The sequence below is a fragment of the Mobula birostris genome, chromosome 21 (genome assembly GCF_030028105.1).
Source record: "Mobula birostris isolate sMobBir1 chromosome 21, sMobBir1.hap1, whole genome shotgun sequence".
Lineage (NCBI taxonomy): Eukaryota > Metazoa > Chordata > Chondrichthyes > Myliobatiformes > Myliobatidae > Mobula > Mobula birostris.
In genome coordinates, this window is record NC_092390.1 from 53,749,627 (window position 1) to 53,771,976 (window position 22,350).

At 40.6% G+C, this 22,350-nt stretch overlaps 1 protein-coding gene across 7 annotated transcripts in view; it reads right to left on the bottom strand.

Annotated features, from left to right (window-relative positions):
• LOC140185800 (uncharacterized) overlaps window positions 1–22,350 on the bottom strand; it is a 278,871-nt gene that overhangs the window by 170,366 nt on the left and 86,155 nt on the right. For 5 of the 7 annotated variants that reach the window (XM_072239496.1, XM_072239493.1, XM_072239495.1 and 2 more), the window contains exons 6-7: window positions 9,604–16,899; window positions 9,370–9,477 (exon numbers count right to left, since the gene is read on the bottom strand). In XM_072239496.1, the coding sequence (XP_072095597.1) occupies window positions 9,370–9,477; window positions 9,604–16,899 (7,404 nt within the window). Of the gene's footprint in view, window positions 1–9,369; window positions 9,478–9,603; window positions 16,900–22,350 lie in introns of those variants that run through there. The other 2 variants (XM_072239497.1, XM_072239498.1) reach the window with 2 other exon arrangements.

Genomic DNA, 22,350 nt, shown 5'->3' on the forward strand with positions numbered 1-22,350 from the left:
TAAAACATCTTTTAAAATCATCTCATGCTGCAGTTCTGCTTTGACAGATTAGCTACTTGTTTCAAACAGACGGAAACTCTATAGAGCTTACCTAGGAACAAGCCAGATACGTCGTAAATGAAATAGTCTTCTTACTATGGAAGCACTGAATCTCACATGCCCACAAACAGTTAATGAACCCAGTAGCTAAACTCCGACAATCTGGGAGTGTATTACTGTTATAAACAACGCAGAAGGAGACTTACAGTCAACCATTTAACAGTTAGTGAAGTCCACATTTTAAGCTGCAATTCTTGAATGAAGTGCATTGAAGAACAACTCACACAAAAGGCCACTGGCTATAAACTACAGCCTTTTTGACGGAAGCCCCTCCCCTGCTGCATTGTCATGAAAGGTCAGCATCTGACTGACAACCAACAAGTGCAATTCAGATATTTGAAACGACCGGGGGTCAGCTGGATGCAAGTCTGTACAGTCGACCCACCCATTTTAATTTACAGTTCGGGGATTGAGATGCAGACAAAAAGCCTGCATATACAGGATGATGTAAGATTCTGGGATTGCACTCACGATGTTTACTGTAAATATCTGTCACTCTTGCTGTTTTCGACTAAATTAATTTATTCATGTTTTAAACTTAATTATTTGATTGGATGGTACCTTGTAATCCACGAAAGTAGGAAAAATGTTTTCTTTCTTTTTTAATCGTAATACATGGCTAAAATAAAACCTCTGATTCAAATGAACAATGCCAAGACTGTAATCATCTCCCATGGTTGTTTCAGCAAATAGTGCAGCGATCATAGCAGGGCAGCTTCGGTCTCGGTGGCAGTGAGGTGTGAGCCCAGCTGTATTTTATAGGTGGACAGCAAAGAAGAGTCTGAAAGACAGGAGGTCGAGCTGAACAGCAAACTCTGAATTCTTCTTAAGTTTGCGACATAAGCTGTTTATTCCAGGAATGGCATCACGTTTAGAGCGACTTTTCACCTTTAAAGCTATCATTAAACCACGTGATGATGTAAATCAGAAAGAGATATGCTGACATTTTAGAGTGAAGTGGGTTTGCTGATTCAAGTTTTACGGTGCAGTGAACAAAGTGTAGCTGAGGGGTTACTGAATAATAGGAGCAAGATGAAAGCAGAGGTCATTGGCAGTGCTTGCTTCTGACCACCTCTGCCTGGCACTTTCAACAAGTTTCTATAAGTAGTAATCCTAGTAGCTTTTAGAAAGTCAGTTTGCTCCTAAGAATGTTAAAGGAATGGGCCGAGTTGCAAATTATTAAAATTCGGAACCCTAGGTACTAAATTTATAATAGAATCTGCTTCTCTAAGGCAACAGCGAAAAAAATTACTTTACTTGTGGCTGTTAGTTCAGCTGAATTATACAGAGGAACTTGTTTCTAAATGTTACTCCCGCCCGAGGTCGTTTTATAGATAACTATGGATTGACCTGTACTTTCTCTGGCAATCACTGCAAGCACACCGTAATGTTTGACACTATCATTATTCCAGTTACTTTATTCTGTGCTCAACGCACACCTGTACTCGAGACCATAACCTGTCATATGTTTATTTTGACAAAGGTATTTTATCTTTGAAACTATTTGAGACAAGAAGAGTTCTCTTTCAAATTCAGATTCATTGCAGTTTCCATTTGTTAAGAAAGATTTACTGTCTAGTTATTAAGGTGATCAGAAGTAATTGCTTAACATAGTCATATGATGTTTCTTAGCCCATTACGGTAACAGAGGCACTCATTAAACAGATTTAATATGAACATTAATATTCACTGCTAAAGAATCTTGGAAAGATACCTTCGAAACTGTAGTTATTAAAATATTTGCCTGTTTTTGTCATGTAGAACTGAGGAAATATGTTATTCACTCAGGAATATAGTAAAAGACCACCATAATGGGGTTTAAAAACCCAACAGAAAATTCATTCTAATACTTAAAACAAGGAGTGTTTAATTTGCAGGTAAGTTTTACCACTTCAGAAATTTTCTCCATTCCCCTGACTGTACATTAGCACAGTACAACTTAATAGTTTGCACGTGCCAATTATTCACGTCTAGGCATGATAGCAAATTATAGAGGATATTTGGCTCTGTGAGACATCACAATTAAACCCAGTCCTTCCATTCCAATAGCTCAATGCCAGTTATCTCCTGTATGATCTACAGACTGCCAGTATTTTGCTGCGTAAGTGCCAACAAGCTTGGGATTACCAGCTTTACCTACATGCAGTGTACACAAAGGGCCCAAACTTGCCAGCTACTCTTAGCCACTCTTTTTCCAATTGCATTCTAATATTGAAATAGAGCACCAATTTGTAGCAATCTTCCACTGCTTAGAACTTGCATCACATTAGATCTGACACAGGAATAGTATCTTTGTTGATTTGAATGAAGAATAACTGAGAGAGGCAAATATAAATATTAGGACAATTTACATTTTTGAATTAATTTAGCTTAGCAAATGATCTTATTGCTTTTAACCTGTTTTAAGTTTTGTGCTTCTGTTTAAGTTCAATTTTATGAATAATTTTTAAAATGTTTTATTTGATCTTTAATAGTTTTCCAATGTTTCTTTACATTCAGAAAAATGTACGATTTGACAGATTTAACAGTTGGCTAAGAATTAATTACAAGCTGCCCAAGACTTTTCAGCTGTTACATGTTCTGGATCCTTACTCAGATATCTATAGTCCTACTGGTGAATTGGGTGTTATCAATAAGGATCTGGATTACTCCTGTCATCTTTTAGTGTTATGCTGGTGTCAGCTTCTGGACAACACTTTACTCAATGCTTTACAGACTGGGTGACCGGTGTTCAATTCCCGCCGCTGCCTGTAAAGAATTTGTACGTTCTCCTCATGACCGCATGGGTTTCCTCTAAGTGCTGCAATTTCCTCCCACAGTCCAAAGACATACCGATCAATGTTAATTGGTCATTGTAAATTGTCGCGTGATTAGGCTGGGGTTAAATCGGGGGATTGCTGTATCTCAATAAATAAACGATACCCAATAATAAATGCTATAGCAAAGGCCTGTGGCAAGAACAGGAAAATAGACACTAAAGGGAAATGGTGAGAATTAAATTAATTCTGAGACTGAGCTCAACCCTCGTGATCATGAGGATTCAAACTTTGGCCTTCCTGCTTACTGCAGGATTAAGATGGTGATATGATCATTTTAGAATTTACAATTCATCAGAAATATGTTTGTTCAGATGGTCATTTAAAAATACCTGTGTCCACTTGTCACCTTCAAGGAGAAGAGCTGTAATTTCAGTAAGGTGTGAACTAGGTTATGAGCAGAAACACAATTCTAGCCATGATCAATGGAAATCTCAACCAGCCTCAAATTCCCACATTTTTGTAACTCAGAGCTAACAATGCTGACTGATAAAACAAAACACAGCAATGAAGAATTCTTCTGCATTTGAGTGCGATGGTATTCCTGACTCTACCCGAGACTGGTGGTAGTGAAAACCGAGAGGAAGCTACTGGCACGATGAAGGAAGCCCTGAACACCGCCAGAGATGTTGCCCTAAATGCCAGCAGCACAAAGAGCAACTTGTTATTTTTAGTGTTTTCATTGTCTCAACCCAGCGCAGATGGAAAGTAGCCAGCTGGATTTGAACTTAGGGACCATTCATCTCCAAATCCAGTGCTGATGCCACTACATCACCGGCTGGCTACAGGACAATTTACAACGACCAATTAACCTACCAACCAGTCCATCTTTGAACTGTGGGAGGAAACTGGAGCGATCACAGGGAGAACGTAAAAACTCCTTACAGACAGTAGCAGGATCTGAATGCAGATTGCTGGTTCTGTAAAGCATTCTGCTAACCACTATTGTAGCTGGTCCGATGATAGGAGGATGAGCATGTCTAAATGATGTTGGCCAACAATAGATTTGTAAGTCAATGCACATCTTGAAGGACAGACAGATCAATAAGAAGCAGTTGCACAAGCTGCAGTCTCCAAAGAGAGCAGGAAGTTCATTACTGCAGTCAGGTTAGGAGTTGGAAAAAAGCATGCAGCAGGTTATCAGAGTTGGAACAGTTGAGTTAAGGGCATACAGTATTCACTGACTACCCCAGTTTAACTCATACAGGTTACAACAGGGTTCCATACCTGAGAACTGTTCATAAACTGAATGTTCATATGTCAGAAATGAACAAAATGTGCATGGGAGCAAATAACTACAAAGATGGAAGAGCAAGCAGACAAAGGAACAGTGGCCACCAGCCAGTCTTAGTGAATGAGAAAGTGAGACTCTTTAGCAATCCCAGCTCCGCCTGCCTCAACCCTACCCCCGACTGTTGTGGCTCAAGGGCCGGGAGTAGCCGAGGGTGGGGGAGAGAAGGCACACAGAAGAGCCCCATTCCTACACGGCAGAAGATGCTTGTGGCTCCAAATCTATCACCATTGATCCCGCCAGACTGACAGACACTCATTCGTACATACAGGGTGTCCATAAGCAAGATATTCAGAACCTGGGGAGAACCTGTATTTGATTTCCTTTTCATGTATTTTGCAGGATTCACTTTAGTATTTGGCATGCACATTCCATTGCTGGTCTCAGATACGCAGAGTATTTTTTCAGTCTAATTTCATATATACACATTTTGAATCCAGTCAACCTTTTGGCCATCGTGCACTTCGCGAGTTTATGCATCAATCCCATTCCAGAAGCTTGGTCAGAAAGCAGAGTCTTAAGGAGGAAAGAGGAATAGCAAGGGAGGGAAATTCAGAGGAAGAGTCACAAAGCACAGGCTCACAGCCACCAGTGAAGCTTTATGTGGCTGGAACTTACAATAATATCCCATTTAGCAATGTGGGAAAAGCATCTGTCTAAATCAGCAGTTAGAAAATATATAACGATAAAGAGAAAGAAGATCAAAAGTTCGAAGTAAAATTATTATCAAAGTACATATATGTCACCGTATACTACCCTGAGCTTCGTTGTCTTGTGGGCATACTGAATAAATTCAAAGAATAATAACCATAATAGAATCAACGAAAGATCGTGCCAACTTGGGCTTTCAACCCACATGCAAAAAATAACAAACTGCAAATACAAAATGAAATAAATAATAATAACAATAATAATAAATAAATAAGCAATAAATATCAAGAACATGAGATGAAGAGTCTTTGAAAGTGAGTCCATGAGCTGTGGGAATATCTCAATGACGGGGCAAGTGACATTGAGTGAAGTTATCCCCTTTAGTTCGAGAGCCTGATGGCTGAGTGGTGGTAACTGTTCCTGAACCTGCTGGTGTGAGTCCTGAGACTCCTGTCCCTTCTTACTGATGGCAGCAGTGACAAGAGAGCGTGACCTGGGTGGTGGGGATGCTGCTTTCTCTGTGTAGATGTGCTCAATAGAGGGGAGGGCTTTATCCATGGTGGACTGGGCCATATCCACTACTTTCTGTAAAAACTTTCGTTCAAGGGCATCGGTGTTACCATACCAGGCTGTGTTTTCCTCCTTCAACATTTATCTGCCTTTCTCATTAACAGCCTGCTTCAATATGCAAAACAATTTCTATTACCCTCCTTTACTTAAAAGTTGATTGTCACATCATCGTGTGGACGTAGTTGATTTTTTTGAATCAAAAGCCATCATTACATCTTCCCTGATGATGGAACACCACTGAGGGGAAGAATCACAAAGTACGGGCTCACAGCCACCAGTGAAGGTGTATGTGGCTGGGAATGGCATTAATATCCCATTTAACAATGTAAGAAATGTATCTGTCTAAATCAGCAGTTAGAAAATATATAACAGTAAAGAGGAGTCAATTAAATCTCTCAAGACAGACCTCAAACATCTTCATCTGATGCACGATGAAGTCTGCAGATGCTGGAAATCTGAGCAACACACACAAAATGCTGGAGGAGCTCAGCAGCCTAAGCAGTATCTATAGAAAAAGCGTAAGTCCTGATGAAGGGTCTCGGTCCAAAACACCGACTGGTTACTCTTTTCCATTGATGCTGTCTGGCCTGCTATGTCCCTCCAGCAGTTTGCATGTGTAGCATCTTTCACTGGAGTTTTGCAGTATCACTGAACTTTGAAATTAATAAAGACCCTGAACTTACAGAGTCACAATTGCCCTCCAGGGTCTATGAAAAATCCTGAATTTCTCCTAATCTGCAACCAAAAATCTGGATTCCACCTCAGATCACATGGATTGGTATATTTAAACAGTAGGAAGAGCTGGAGTGAAAGCACAGTGCACTTTGTTGATGCTTGGGGAAAATAGTTTGGTGTCTCTTAGCACGTTAAACCTGATTTATTAACGAGTTGCAAGCTGAACGTTAGGAACTCAAATGGGAAACCAATCCCAGGGCAAGGCCATCAGATGTGTGTTCAGAAAGAACGATCAGTTATGGAAGATAAAGGTTAGAAATCCCTTTGAGATTCATGTGCACGACTCCGGCAAAAATGAATGTTTTCAGGACAGAGTAAGCAAAGAAATAAATGGAGTTAATCTTAAACAAATGATGCAAACCCACCAGAAGAGGTAGTGTAAAAGAAATAATAATTGGGAAAACACTAAACAGTTACCTTCATCTTAGAATCAGAATCAGGTTTAATATCACCAGCAGATGCCGTGATATTTGTTGTTATGCAGCAATACATTGCAATACATAATAATAAAAATGGTGAATTACAGTAAATATGTATTTAAAAAGCTAAATTAAAGAAGTCATGCAAAAAGAGGAAAATAAAGTAGTGAGATAATGTTCATGGGTTAAATGTCCATTCAGAAAACAGATGGCAGAGGGGAAAAAGCTGTTTCAGAAATGTTGTGTGTGTGCCTTCAGGCTTCTGTATCTCCTTCCTGATGGTAGCTATGAGAATGTCCTGGGTGATGGGGCGTGTTCACTTCTCACCGCTCATAATTTTGCAAAATGACTAGTATGATAAATCTTTTATCTATTTTTCAATTCCCCTGCCAACTTACCCTATCAGCGAGGTGATACGTTAGAGCAGTAGGTGAACAACGCAACGATTGCAGCAGAACCATCCTGAAAGATTCTCTGGAAGCTGTACTAGCCATGGATATTTAATAATGTTTAAAAAATGTTATGCCATGTTAATATATGAAAATTGATGATGGTCTTGATTATCAGCATCCGGAACAGATCTGGGTCCGAGAGCAAGAAACAACCCAAGGTTTGGATGATTTATGTACCAGGCCAGATTGAAAAGGTCAAGGTGATGGGACTGGAGGCGAGGAATGGGCTGGTTCAGCTCACTACTCCATGAGGTTTACTCGTCTCTGCGCTGAACTGAGTCTGTGGCCTGCATCGACTCCTGAATTGGCTGCAGTGATGCCTGGCTTCATGTCTGTGACTCACTGCTGCGAACTTCAGTTCTGAATGCTATTTGCTTATTTTTACTGTTTGCACAATTTGTATTTTTTACCACACATTGGTCTTTTTTGTTTTGCGGCTGCCTGTATGGAGATGAACCTCAAGGTTGTATAAAGAATACACACTTAGATAATAAAGTGAACTTTGAAGACCCAGATCATCTACTGAGCAAACAGATACAGCATCTCCTAAAGACCTGCACCTCTACCACGTGGAAGGTCAGGGGAAGCATAGAAACATACCGCTACATTTCAAAGTCCCATACCAGTGTGACTTGGAAATGTACTACCATTACCAAATACTGGTGAGGTACCATCATTACCAAATGCAAATTCTTTCAATTACATCATTTGAACACCTTCCACACAAGGACTGCAGCATTTTAAGAAGCTGACTTATCTCTACCACTTCAATGGCATTAAATAATGACTTTCTCAAAGAATAAAGACTTTCACAATGTCCTGTGAAATTAATGAAACATTGGGCACCTTTAGCACTGCATTCACCAATGCAGAAACTGGTTAAGACCTGTTTTCTCAACCAGTGCTGCAAATCAATAAAGGTTGTCTGATACAATTGATAGAAACGTCAAGGGGAACTACCTGCATGTGACAAAATGTATAAAGTGGGAGCAAAATAAAGCTCCAGATGTGTCCTTCAAAAAGAAACCTCTTTGACATAAAAAAAACTACATTTTACATGCTTTTAAATTCATGAAATATAACAAGGAATTGTATAAGAACAATGATTGAAAGTGATGTAGCTCAATGTGCAGAAATAGCTTCTGCACATAAAAGGCCACCCTAATAACCACTGAACGTCTGTAGGCAGTTGACACTTTTACACTTTACAACATTTATGGGTAGCAAAACTAATGATTGTTTTTGATTTAAAAAATAAACTATGTCCATGCGATGGCGTGACAATTAATCATCTTTAAGTAAAAGAAGCTAATAGAAATTGCATATTGAAGCAGACTGTTAATGAGAAAGGCAGACACATGTTGAAGGGGAAAACTACAGCCTGGTATGGAAACACAAATGCCCTTGAACAGGAAATCCTACAAGAAGTAGTAGATGCAGCCCAGTCCATCACAGATAAGGTGCTCCCCACCATTGAACATGTCTACACAGAGTGTGGTCATTGAAAGCAGAATCCATCATCAGGGACCCCTACCACCCAGAACATGTTCTCACTTCACTGCCACCCGGAAGAAGGTACAGGAGCCTCAGGACTGACACCAACAGGTTCAGGAACAGTTGTTACCCCTCAACCATCAGGCTGTTGAACCAAGGGAGATAATTTCCTCAACTTTACTTGTCCCATCATTGAAATGTTCCCACAACGTATGGACTCACTTTCAAGAACCCTTCATCTCATGTTCTCGATAGTTAATGCTTACTTACTTATTATTATTATTTCTTCCTTTTTATATTTGCACAGCTTGTTGTCTTCTGCACAGTGGTTGAACACCCAAGTTGTCATGGTTGTTCATTGATCCTATTATGTTTTTTGGATTGATTAAGTATGCCCACAAGAAAATAAATCTCAGGGTTGTATATGGTAATGTACAAGTACATTGATAATAAATTTACTTTGAACTTTGAACGTTGAAAAATGTACAAGAATTGGTGTCAGGGAGTCAGGCTGTAAGATTACAATTTGCTTATTTTCCTAGATCATTTAGGGGTGTTTAAAGACAAAATAGATGGAATTTTTTTTGGAAAATTCAGAAAATAGGGAGCTATGGGGATGAGGTCCGGAACAGATCAGTTATGATCATATTGAATTCGAGGACAAGGCTGAGGGGCTCTGGTCTAGTTTGAAGTCCTCATTTTCTTGTTCCTGTAAGGACAGCACAGAAAGCAATGGGCTAAAAGTGCTCTTTCTGTTTCATTAAGATGTATCGCCTTGTGTGCAGATATTCAATAATTTATACTGCATTCTCATTGGCACAATTGTTATCGAATCTTTCTACCTTGTGGACATGATGCCTTTATCCAGAGCATCTGCTGCGACTGTGCAAGTTATACTCGCGCCATCCTTTCCAAGGCCAGAAGGTGAGGAAGAGATGGATGTGGAAGAACTATAGTCAATAGAGGGCAGGAAAAAGATCAGTTATAAAATAAATTGCTCACAGCCTTTTCAAAGCTGTTTTATAACAATAAATATACATTTACATTTGGAAAGATAAAAGGAAGAACCTGTGTACCTTTCAGACTTTAATCTTTCGTTATGTCCTTCCTCAGATATTCTGACTTCAGTGTTTGCACATGGAGTCAGCAGAAACCCATCTTCTTTCACATCTGTTAATGTTTTGAGGGACCTACCTTCTCCAGCTGTTTGTTCAACTTCAAAGAGAAAATCATTTTCTAATTCAGAGTTTGACAAAGGCTTTTGTTTTGTGGGCATTTGATCGACTCCAGTCAAACACTCTGTTGGGAAAATATCCATCATATATTCCTGTTCATCAGCATTATTTTGCAGGCTGCTTTCTGGTGACTTTCTGGTGTGCAACAGGAGCAGGTGTTCAGCTATGCTGCTAGCTTCTTTGCTTTCAATAACCATGGAGTCTGTAAGTCGTGTTTCCTGAGACGCAGCATGTCTTTTATAACCTGTGCATTCAGCTGGGACCGTCTCTTTCTCCTCTGCTACTGGGACTTCATGATTTCCTTGATCAAAATCCACCTTCAAACTTATCTTCTCTTCACAAATGCTTTGGGAAATTTGACTATCATATGCCTGTAGTTGCTCATTGTCTGTAGATGTAGTCAATAAATTGTTCATTTCCACAGCTTCGGAAAAGGTCATATGGCAAAGAGGAAACATCTTGGAATCTTTTCCAAAGGTCACGTCTTGTCCCATACCTCCCACACTATTTGTGTAAACACTTTCTTTTCCACTTGTGGCCAGGGACTCGTGTCTCTCACTGTCATATCTTTGGCTTAAATTATCCTCTTTAATTATTTCTTCAGAATGCAAGGAACTCGAGGCATATTTATTGATTTCAGGAATTATGGCTTCAGGGAAATGTACATTTTCAGGGTTTAGGTTTGCTTTTGTTTCAGTAACAGATAATTGGTGAGATTCACTAAGGCAACTGTTTTCAGTCTCTTGAATTTCATTCCCAGTATCAACACTAGATAACAATGTCACACTTTCTGGGTCAACTGTATTAACAATGAATGCATTTTCTCTGCTTATTTTTGTTTCATCTTTACACATTATTTGTTCAGTGCCAAGGCTGAAATCCAATAACTTATTTTTGTCATCCTCTATGCCAAATTCCTGAGCATTTGATATCAGTTCTACAGTTTCTTGGGCTGATACACTCTCTGTGGGAATCAGTCGATCAGTTGCTTCTTTAATCTCAGTATTACAGGCTTCCTGTTTCTCATTTTTAAAATCCACTGATGTTTCCTTGACTTTCACTTCTTCAGACTTCTGAGGCATCAGGGTCAGTTTAGAGGTTTCTGAGGATTTTCTCTCTCCATCCATTTTAAGTTTGCTCGCATTTTCTTCAAATATCTTTTCTTTTAGGTCTCTAAAGTTGATTTCATTCTTATCATCTTCTGGAGTGGAGGCCAATAAATGATCATTCTCAGTATCCAGCTTGTGAATCTGCAGGCTGGGTGGCAATTTTATAGTTTCTGAGGTTGTAGCAATCTCTGCTTTGGTGTCCAATGCATTAATTTCTGACATGTTCCACTTCTGCTGTTCAGAAATGCAGTTGACATCTGATAACTTCTCCATACAGTCAATTTTGTCCTCTTTGGTAGGGCTGAGTTGTATCATTGTGGTGTTGTCTGGATGTGAATTATCTTCCGTACAATCCTCACCCTTGCTGGCTTCTGTATGCATTCTGCTGCTACCTTGATCACAAGTGGAAACTATTGGTTCAGAGATGTCAGAGTCCTGAAATGCTGTTGCCAACTTCATACTTTCAGGGATTATAATATTTTCCAGAGCATTCTGTGAGCTTTGCACAGATTTTCCATAAACTCCTTCCTCTTCACTTGCACAGCTGCATACCATCTGCAGCTGGCTACTTAAAGCTGATACCTCCTTCATGTCTTTTACATCAGGGGTCTGAGTATGAGACATTGAATTAATAGTTTCTGAAAAGAAATTATTTGCATGCTCAACATTGATGTTGTCCAAGTTTTCAGGTTGATATTCATTAATTAATCCTTTTACAGTCTCTGGCAAAACAGCTGATTTAAGTTCCTGTGCACAAGGTGCCAATTGCTTATTGACCAAGTCTTCAGTGTCTTTTATACTTATTTTTGATACGTGCATGTTTTCCTGCTGAATATTTTCATTTGAATCGTTTTTGACTACGGGTTCCTCTTTTAGATTTCCACAAAAATTTAATGTCTCTTTTTCTTTCCCTTCAAGATTCTGAGGCTTGTCTGTCAACTCCAGGGCTCCTGTGTGTACAACATCCTCAGTAAGTATCTGACAGCTCCAAATATTGCCTTCAGAAGCATTGTTTTTCATTCCATCAGCAGCACTTTCCCATTCTTCACTAAAAACTGGCAGTAAAATTTCTTCTGGAGACTGTTCAGGGACTTTTGAAAGAACAATATTTTCTTTAACTGCCTGATGCCTCCAAAAGTTTTCCTCATAGACATGTCCTTTTGCCTCACTATTACAAAATTGCTGCTGTTCGTCAATGAAGTCAGATAATATTTTTTTCTCTTCTGATGTCTCCTGAGTCACAACAGTGGGAATTAATTCTGTGGTCTCCAAGGGGGCATCTAATGCGATCGGTTGGAAGCCTTGTATATCTTCTTCCTTCATTTCATCACTGCATTTTTTAAACTCTGGTACCTCTTCCTTTGTCTGCCTTTTATGGTAATGCTCTGAGCTAGCTGGGACTTCCATGGTTGGTGGGGAGGTTACGTTTTCACTAACACTCATAACACAGCACACTTCATCTTCATGGGTTCGTTCCTCTATTGGACCATTGTGTTCATCAATGAATCCCAGTGGCGTCTCAGTTTCCAGAGGAATGGAAAGCTCCTGCGCCATGCTGGTGGATTCGGGGGGAGAGGTTTTCCTATCCTCTGGAACACCACTCATAGTTTCAGCAGAACAATTTGTTGCATTTCCACCTGTTTGCCGATGCCCGATGTCACAATCAAAATGAATCGAGCTCTCCCTCAATAATTCGGTGTGAGAATAATGGTCTTTCAATCCTATCATTGTGAATTCTGGAGTATTTTCTTCATCTTTCTGAAAACCGCCTACATTTTCTTCACCGCAGTCATCCTCTATTCCTCTTGTGGATATTTGATGTTTTCCATTAACATCAAAACTCGAAAGTTTCTCTTTCATTTCAATTGTACTGGAATCCTGAAGTGATTTCATTGATGCTGCAATATTCAGGTTCAAGCTATTTTCCATGTTTTCTGCAATAGTCGGAAAGCATGGTATGTTATCTCCTGCCACTCCCTGTTTTCTTTTCTCATCCATACACTGATATTCATTGCTGGATCCAATTATTGTTTCTTCTAGATTTGCCCTACCATCATCCTGATAGCTGGCTGGAGAGCTCCAGGCTTCTGGGGCTGAGATGTTTACAGAATCACTGAAAAGACTTACTTTATCAGTATCATAGAATTCCTCTTCTGTCCCATTTTCTGCCTGTTGTCTGTTGACCCATGGTAATGGAACATTTTGTTCCTCTACATCAGGTTTCTCTGGGTCAATTGATAAATCCATGGTTTGCAGAGGATTATCATTTTCTGCTGGTGTTTGGGACTGCTCTAAGTTCTGTTCAGGAAGCCCATTTTTGAATTCAGTGTCAGAAATTAGTTGCTGCTCTGCAGAATGGCAAGAGCCTAATGACACCTCTGTTTCTGTTGTGGCATCCTCAAGATTTGGTGCTAATCCTCTGCTTATTGATGGTATTGTATCTTCAGGACCTTCTTGGAGTTCCTCATCATCCTGCTGTTGTGTTTCACTGCAGGATTTCTGGTTTTCACCAGTGAATGTCACTAAAGTTTCTCTCAGTCCTTTGCCAACAGGATGATCAGAGACAGTCCGCAGCTCTATCCCTTCTGGCGTGGCATCACCATGATCAATCTGAAAGCTGTGTACCTCCTCTTTGAAAATACTTGCTTCCATTTTCCCTTGCATGGTTTCCTGTTTGTCAGGATAATTCAGAGTCAACTTTTCATTTTCTGGAGCCATTGAACCAAAGTTCTGTGTTGTGGTAGATAATTCCTCATTGGGTTGTGAATCAACTGGGCCACTGTTATTACTGGCTTCTGACTCGTCCTTTTGCTTTTGCTGTTCTATGAGGCTAAACAATGTTTCTCTAAATTCACTTGGATTGGTTTTCTCTAAGCACGGTGGCAGATCCATGCTTCTGGTAATAGCCTTTTCAGTATCAGTCAGAAGACTCTGAAAATTTCCTTCACAACCTTTTTCTTCGGTTACCTCGCATTGTGGCTGCCACTGTTTGTTACCATTTTGTATTAGTAATTCCTTCTGTTCCATTGCATTGGGATTAATTGATAATTCAGTAGCTTCTGAAATTAAAACATCTTCCAAGGGTTTCTGAAGACTGTCTGAATCCTTTTCACTGCTTTCTTTGAACTCACTTTCACAAACATAATGTTGTTCATGAGCAAAAGTCTCTGTTAACTTTTTCTTAATTGGAACATCCTGACTGTTCAGTTCCCCATCTGTGTTTGCTGACAGCACGGACACATTCGCCTTAGTAGTCTTTTGCCACTCCTCACTGACATGTGGCTCTCCATTGAGTTTCGGTGAGACCTCCTTCACTCCCACGCCAGCAGCCACTCGAGAGGCTGGCAGTGATTCCACTCTTTCCAAAATCACATCTTGCCCGTCAGTCTGAAAGCCGCGCTCTTCTCTGACGGGCTTTGCTTTGATTTCTGCCTGTGTTGCTTGTAGCAAGTTACCATGGCTTAAACACTGTTCACCTTTTGCGTCTGCTGAATCAATAATTTGAAGAGCAAGTGGTAAGTGCCCCATTTCTGACAACAAAGTATGTTCCATAGTAGCTGAGGGGCTGCATTCACTTCTTTCAGCCTTTTTCCCTTGACTTTCATTGCTACATGTCTGCTCACTACTGTCAGCCTTTGACGACTCCTCCACTTCAGCTGTACCAGGGACACCCAAGCCAGCTGGCAACTGCAAGCCTGCTGGGATTATAATATTCTTTATCATCTGAATGTTGCTCCGTTCTTCTTGACAGACTATTTCTGCAGAGCAAGCTGATGTTTGCTCTGTGAAATGACTGAAATCTAATAGTTTCCTTGCTGTTGGCTCTATTGAATCACAGTCTTGATGGCTGAGCAGTAAATCCTTGCTTTCTGGAACGTTGGAACTTTCCAACATCGTCTGCAAGTTACGTTGGGGTTCTTCAGAATGCTCCTCTAACCTTTTGCTGGCAGGTGCTTGCTGATTATCAGTGGCAGCTGAGAAGGCTTCTTCCTCGGTAAATGTACCAGGAACACATGAATTAGGTGGTGGCTCCTCATGTACGTTCCCTTTGCAGATGTTCTCTTTTGGTGTACTGTTGTCTATCTGCTGTTGCTGTATGCTGAGAACCAGCATTTCATTTATAACCATTGTGTCAGGTGTCTGGCAGCTTGGGGTCATCTGAAGAATGGTTGGGAGGGTCTTGTTTTCTACATCCAGGTCCTTCTGCAAACACAGCTCCTTGCAGAATTCACTCTTTGTCTTACTTATGTTTGCTTGTTTTTCAACGGAAAACTTTGGATTCAGTGTACCTTCTTTCCCTTCATTTAAAACAGAATCCTGAGAGCCTGGAAGCAGACCGGTGCTAACTGACAGCGGCTCATCTTCCTGACCAGTTTCAAGACTTTTTACAGACCTGTCATCTCGCTTTTCTGCTCCGCAGGCTGGCTGGCTGTTCTGGAAATCCTGCAATGCCTCTTTCTCTTCAGCAAGCTCAGAGTTCTGACAACGTGCCAGAGTATTAGTTTTTGGAAAAGAATACTCTTCCGTGTCACCCTGCACACTGGATAAAATGTCTTCAGGAGCCGTTGTGGGGTTTTCACTACCTTGTGCTTGTTGGATGCCATCACAGCAAAAATCTAATGGTTTATCTTGGGGTTGTTCTGAAGGAGTAACCTGAACACTCAGGGATGATTTGGTTTCCTGAATATCCTCACAAACATTTCCTTTTGAATCACTGGTACATATTGGCTCTTTGCTATTTGAAACAGAACCTTTCTCTGTTGATTCCAGTGCTACAAGGTCTTGCTGGATGATTGGAAACACATGATTTTCCACCTGCATTTCAAGACTGTTCAAATCTCCTTTAGAAGAAACTGTTTTTGATTCCAGATTGCATTTCTGATCTTGTTCATGGTCGCATCTGAGAGCCACGAGCTCATCACTCGCTCTCTCAATATTGAGGTTGTGCTGGACTGAGGGCAGCATGGTGTTCTCCATCCTATTTGCAAAGTCAAAGGCACCTTCCGTAAAGCTTTTTACTTGCTCTTTCGAGTCTGCTTTCTCCTGTTCACCATTAACTGGCAGCAGTATTACACTCAGCTTAGCAGGGTCAAAATCTGATGTGCTGATGGAAAGTAATTCCATGCTGGTAGGAACTCCGGTGTTGTCCAAAAGACTGCAGTTGTCTTCTTTATCCTGACATGTTTGATGTTGTTCCATTTCACAACACAAACTCAACTCAGTCCTGTTCAACGCCTCTCCGTCTGATGAATTTAATGTGTATCTTGAGACTGATGTAGAGCCGCCGCCTTCTCTGTTGCTGACCCCTGGCAGAATATATGTTTCCTTTAGCTCGGTGACCACTGGGGCAGTCAGCTGCACACTCCCAGTTTTGCCTCGAGAGTGACTGACATCACTGTGACCTTCAATTGCTACATTCTCGGCATGTTTTTCTAAACTCGCTGGTGTCAGATACGTCGGGTCTTGGGTTTCCATTATTAACAGATTGCTGTGGCCATCTGTGCTTTTTGTACGATTTTCTTCTGTGATGGATCCTTTGCATCCTGGGACTGGCCACACCAGGCCAGTCTGAGTCTCTTGGGCAGGTAACTGATCTCCCCCAGCTATGCCCTGTGGGGAAGGATATGAGCCTTGCTCGTCTGCTTCGTCCAGCTGTTCACCATGATGCAACAGATCTGACAATGTATCCTCAGCTACACTCGCTGCAGTCTCTCCTTCTGCTGATAAAGAACTGGAGTTCAGACTTTGGGCTGTATCTGTTGTCCAAACAGTTTTAGTCTCATTGACCCTATTATTTACTCTCAACGTATCTTTTTCAAAAACAGCATCATCCAGTAAAGACCACAAGCTATTTTCACTTTCAGCTGATAAAGGGGACTTAAGATCTGTTGTAATCTGAAGATTTGCTTTATCTCCACATTGTGATGGTGAATTCCTTTGTCCAACTAGAATTTCTTGAGATGTTGAACTGAAATTGTTTTCAGCATCAGTTTCGGGACACTGGCCGTCACTCTCTCCTAATCTGGGGCTGTCGACAGTGGAAAAGTTTGACAATTACACACAATGATGCCAAAAGAAAGTCTAATGAGCAAAGAGACGGCAGTTCATTCAGTTCACATGCAGTAGATTTAGCGTGCTGAAGCCAAGCACTGCATGCAGTGAGACAGTGATTAATTCAATATTAAATTAACAGCTTCCTTACTATCGTAACTGCAGAGTCCCGTTTCTCAAGGCCAACAGAATTAGACGATTAGTAATCAAACTGGTTTTATTGAAAACTGAGAAATATCACATTAAGGAATCAGACATGTCTTGGATCATCATTAAAATTATCACAAAATGATTTTTCTGCAATAGTTGATTAAAACCCTTTTCCCATCTATTTTTCCCCCAATGGCTGCTGCTCTCTCTCCCTTTTCATCCCGTGAAATAAAACATGTGAAGGAGGGAAAGCCAGAATACCAGATATTTTTCAATGAAAACAGAAAAGTAGAAAAATCTTACTTCCATCTCACTATAAAGGACAGCCAATGTGCCCAGTATTTCCAGCATATTTTTTTGTTTCAGATTTCCATGAAACATAATATTTTGCTTGATATTCCTGTATTATTAATAACAGACCCATCTAAGAAAGGATTGGTAAGAAAAAGTATCTCCCACCCATTAAAGTCACATTGGAACTTCATTAATTCCAAACAATTCATTGCGTATGTAATATTTTCTGTCACATCCGCCCTAATAATTAAGGGGTGGGGCAGAAGCATGGCAGAAATCTTGGTAATAAAGATGTCCTGTTAATTTAATGGCAGTATTTCACTACACCTTTCTTTTGTTTCTTGTTTAACAGCTTGGCTGGTTGACAGAATGAAAAGCTCAATTGCAGAAGGTAATAGCCCCCAGGTTATCAGTTGGGTAAGTAGAGGGAAGCATCAGTGGAGGGTTCTTAGGCTGAAGAATAGAGAATCAAAGCTCTGGATAAACATCAAAGAGGAAAGTGAGAGAATTTTTTTTATATTCTGGCAACAGTTATCATTTCGCTGCAGGAGGGGCAGGACTGCCAGCTTAATGCTCCAGGGTTCCAATGTTTCAGACGTGATAGAGGCAGAGGAATGAAGGGTGGCGGGGGGGTGGCATTGCTAGTCAGGGAAAATGTTACAGCTGTGCTCAGGCAGGACAGATTAGAGGGCTTGTCTACCGAGGCCATATGGGTGGAGCTGAGAAACAGGAAAGCTATGACCACATTAATGGGGTTGTATTATAGACCACCCAATAGTCAGCGAGAATTGGAGGAGCAAATCTGCAGAGAGATAGCAGGCAACTGCAGGAAACATAAAGTTGTGATAGTAGGGGATTTTCCACATATTGATTGGGATTCCCATACTGTTAAAGGTCTAGATGGGTTAGAGTTTGTAAAATGTGTTCAGGAAAGTTTTCTAAATCAATATATAGAGGTACCAATTAGAGAGAATGTAATATTAGATCTCCCGTTAGGAAATTAGTTAGGACAGGTGACAGAAGTGTGTGTAGGGGAAGACTTTGGTTCCAGTGATCATAACACCATTAGTTTCAACTTGATCATGGATGAAGATAGATCTGGTCCTCGGGTTGAGGTTCTAAACTGGAAAAAGGCCAAATTTGAAGAAATGAGAAAGGATCTAAAAAGTGTGGATTGAGACAGGTTACTCTCTGGCAAGGACGTGATTAGGAGGCCTTCAAAGGAGAAATTTTGAGAGTGCAGAGTTTGTATGTTCTTGTCAGGATTAAAGGCAAAGTGAATAAGAATAAGGAACCTTGGTTCTCAAGAGATATTGGAACTCTGATAAAGAAGAAGAGAGAGGTGTATGACATGTATAGGAAACGGAGTAAATAAGGTGCTTGAGCAGTATAAAAAGTGCAAAAAATACTTAAGAAAGAAATCAGGAGGGCTGAAGGAAGACATGAGGTTGCTTTGGCAGTCAAGGTGAAGGATAATCCAAAGAGCTTCTACAGGTATATTAAGAGCAAAAGGATAGTAAGGGATAAAATTGGTCCTCCTAAAGATCAGAGTGTTTGGCTATGTATGGAAGCAAAAGAAATGAGGGAGATCTTAAATGGGCTTTTTGCGTCTGTATTTACTAAGGAAACTGGCATGGAGTCTATGGAAATAAGGCAAACAAGTAGTGAGGTCATGGAACCTATATAGATTGAGGAGGGGGAAGACGTGCTTGCTATCTTGAAGCAAATCAGGGTAGATAAATCCCCAGGACCTGACAGGGTATTCCCTTGGACCTTAAAGCAGACTAGTGTTGAAATTGCAGGGGCCCTGGCAGATATATTGAAAATGATGATATCTATGGGTGAGGTGCCAGGGGATTGGAAGATAGCTCATGTGGTTCTGTTATTTAAAAAAGGCTCTAAAAGTAATCCAGGAAATTATAGGCCGGTAAGTTTGACATTGGTAGTAGGTAAATTATTGGAAGGAGTACTGAGAGATAGGATCTACAAGTATTTGGATAGACAGGGACTTAATAGGGAGAGTCAGCATAGCTTTGTGCGTGGTAGGTCATGTTTAACCAACCTATTAGAGTTTTTCGAGGAGAACCAGGAAAGTGGATGAAGGGAAGGCAGTGGATGTTGTCTACATGGACTTCAGTAAGGCCTTTGACAAGATCCTGCATGGGAGGTTAGTTAGGAAGATTCAGTCACTAGGTATACATGGAGAGGTGGTAAATTGGATTAGACATTGGCTCAATGGAAGAAGCCAGAGAGTGGTAGTGGAGGATTGCTTCTCTGAGTGGAGGTTTGTGACTAGTGGTGTGCCACAGGGATCAGTGCTGGGTCCATTGTTAATTGTCATCTATATCAATGATCTGGATGATAATATGGTAAATTGGATCAGCAAATTTGCTGATGATACAAAGATTGGAGGTGTAGTAGACAGTGCAGAAGGTTTTCAAAGCTTACAGAGGGATTTGGACCAGCTGAAAAATGGGCTTAAAAATGGCAGATGGAGTTTAATACAGACAAGTGTGAGGTATTGCACTTTGAAAAGACAAACCAAGGTAGAACATACAAGGTAAATGGTAGGGCACTGAGGAGTGCAGTAGAACGGAGGGATCTGGGAATACAGATACAAAATTCCCTGAAAGTGGCGTCACAGGTAGATAGGGTCATAAAGAGAGCTTTTGGAACATTGGCCTTTATAAATCAAAGTATTGAGTATAAGAGTTGGTATGTTATGGTGAGGTTGTATAAGGCATTGGTGAGGCCGAATCGCGAGTATTGTGTTCAGTTTTGGTCACCAAATTACAGGAAGGAAATTAATAAGGTTGAAAGAGTGCAGAGAAGGTTTACAAGGATGTTGCCGGGACTTGAGAAACTGAGTTACAGAGAAGGGTTGAATAGTTTAGGACTTTATTCCCTGGAGCGTAGAATAATGAGGGGAGATTTGACAGAGGTATATAAAATTAGGATGGGTATAGATAGAGTGAATGCAAGCAGGCTTTTTCCACCCAGGCTAGGGGAGAAAAAAATCAGAGGACATGGGTTAAGGGTGAGAGGGGAAAAGTTTAAAGGGAACATTGGGGGAGGGGCTTCTTCACACAGAGAGTGGTGGGAGTGTGGAATGAGCAGCCAGATGAAGTGGTAAATGTGGGCTCACTTTTAACATTTAAGAAAAACTTGGACAGGCACATGGATGAGAGGTGTATGGAGGGATATGGTCCAGGTGCAGGTCAGTGGGACTAGGAAGAAAAATGGTTCGGCACAGCCAAGAAGGCCCAAAAGGCCTGTTTCTATGCTGTAATGTTCTATGGTTCTATGGGCTTTCTGTACCCTAATTGTAGAGATGGTGAGCCGATGGCAACTGAGTCAATTAGTGCTTTCAAAGGGGAATTGTACTGGCACTTAAGTGAAAAGTGCGGGAGAAAAGGACCAATGGGATTGTGCTCCTCGATGCTGGTGGCATGGATTAGTTGACCCGAATGGCGTTCCTCTTTACTTTCAGATTCTATGCTTCTAAGTTGAAATCCTGACGATTAGGAAAGAATGTTTTGGAAGGGGGAGACATTGGTAAACAATAATAGGAAGGAAAGTTACATAGTTATATGTTATTTAATCTCTAAATCCAAATGCAAGGAATCATGTGGCCCACTTCTTTGTTTGTTCATATTTATGTTTCGGAATGGGTTGGAATATTAAATTCTAAGTTCTCAAAATTCTAGGTGAAGCAGTTCAGTGCGGAGCCTATGGACTAGCTCCATATGAAGTCATAGGATCAGGCTGAAGCTGTGTCAGTCCTGGATGGACATCTGTACCATATCTGAAATAGATAAAGTCACCTTGATGAACTGAGATGACTTTGTGCCTTGTAAGTTGACTGGTGTCCACCACAGAAACTAAATTGACAATGGTGCCTTCTTTTGCCGGTTTTTAACCAACATTTCTATGGCTGCTATGGATACTGATGAAGGCTCTCGGCCCGAAATATTGACTGTTTGCTCTTTTCTGTGGATGGTACCTGGCCTGCTGAGTTTCTCCAGCATTTTGTGTGTGTTGATTTCTATGGTTAACAAGATATGAAGATAAAAATTTCAAGGTGATCCCTCCCAACATATGGTCCAAACAAAGTGATGTGTCTGGAATTCACAGCATTTTACTGTCTGAAGTCCTCCAGGCACACACTGACAATGTGGTTGTCTTAATTCCCTGGCAGTGAGACCAGATATCTGACAAGCCACAAGGGTTCTACATTCAAGTGATCGAATGTTACTGTAAGTGAAGTATACTGTATATATGTAATTTTTGTACACTATCTTGTTTCCAATTCAGGATTTAAATGCCAAAGACTCTGTTTTCCATCACATCTTTTCAGCCAAAAGTATCATCCAATAGGGTCAAAAGTCCTTTCTCCTTTGTGTGTTGTCGTGGTTTGACTGGTGTCCACCAAGGAAACTAAACTGACAGTAGTGTCTTCTTTTGTGATAAAGTTATAGAGCAAAACAGCATGGATATAGGTCCTTCGGCCCAACTAGTCCATGCTATCTCTGGCACCCACCTAATTAGTCCTAATTTTCTGCACTCTGCCCACATCCAACTAAGCTTTGCCCCTTCATGTATCTATCCAAGTGCCTATTAAATGATCCTATAATCCCCACCCTCAGGTCCCTGAAAATGTTAGCCCTCAGATCCCTTTTAAATCTTTCCCTTCTTGCCCTAAATTCATGCCCTCTAATTTTGGACTTCGCTACCCAGGGGAAAAGAGCATTATCATCCACCACTTCAATACCTCTCATAATTTTAAACACTTCTATAAGTTGTCTCCTCATTCTCCTATCTACAGTATGGTTCAAAAATCTTGGGCACATATATATAGCTAGGGTGCCTAAGACTTTTGTACAGCACTGTGGTAATTTTATATATTGCACTGCACAGCTGCTGCCGCACAAAAAAACCCTCTAATTTCATGAAATATGTGAGTGATGATAAACCTGATTCTGAT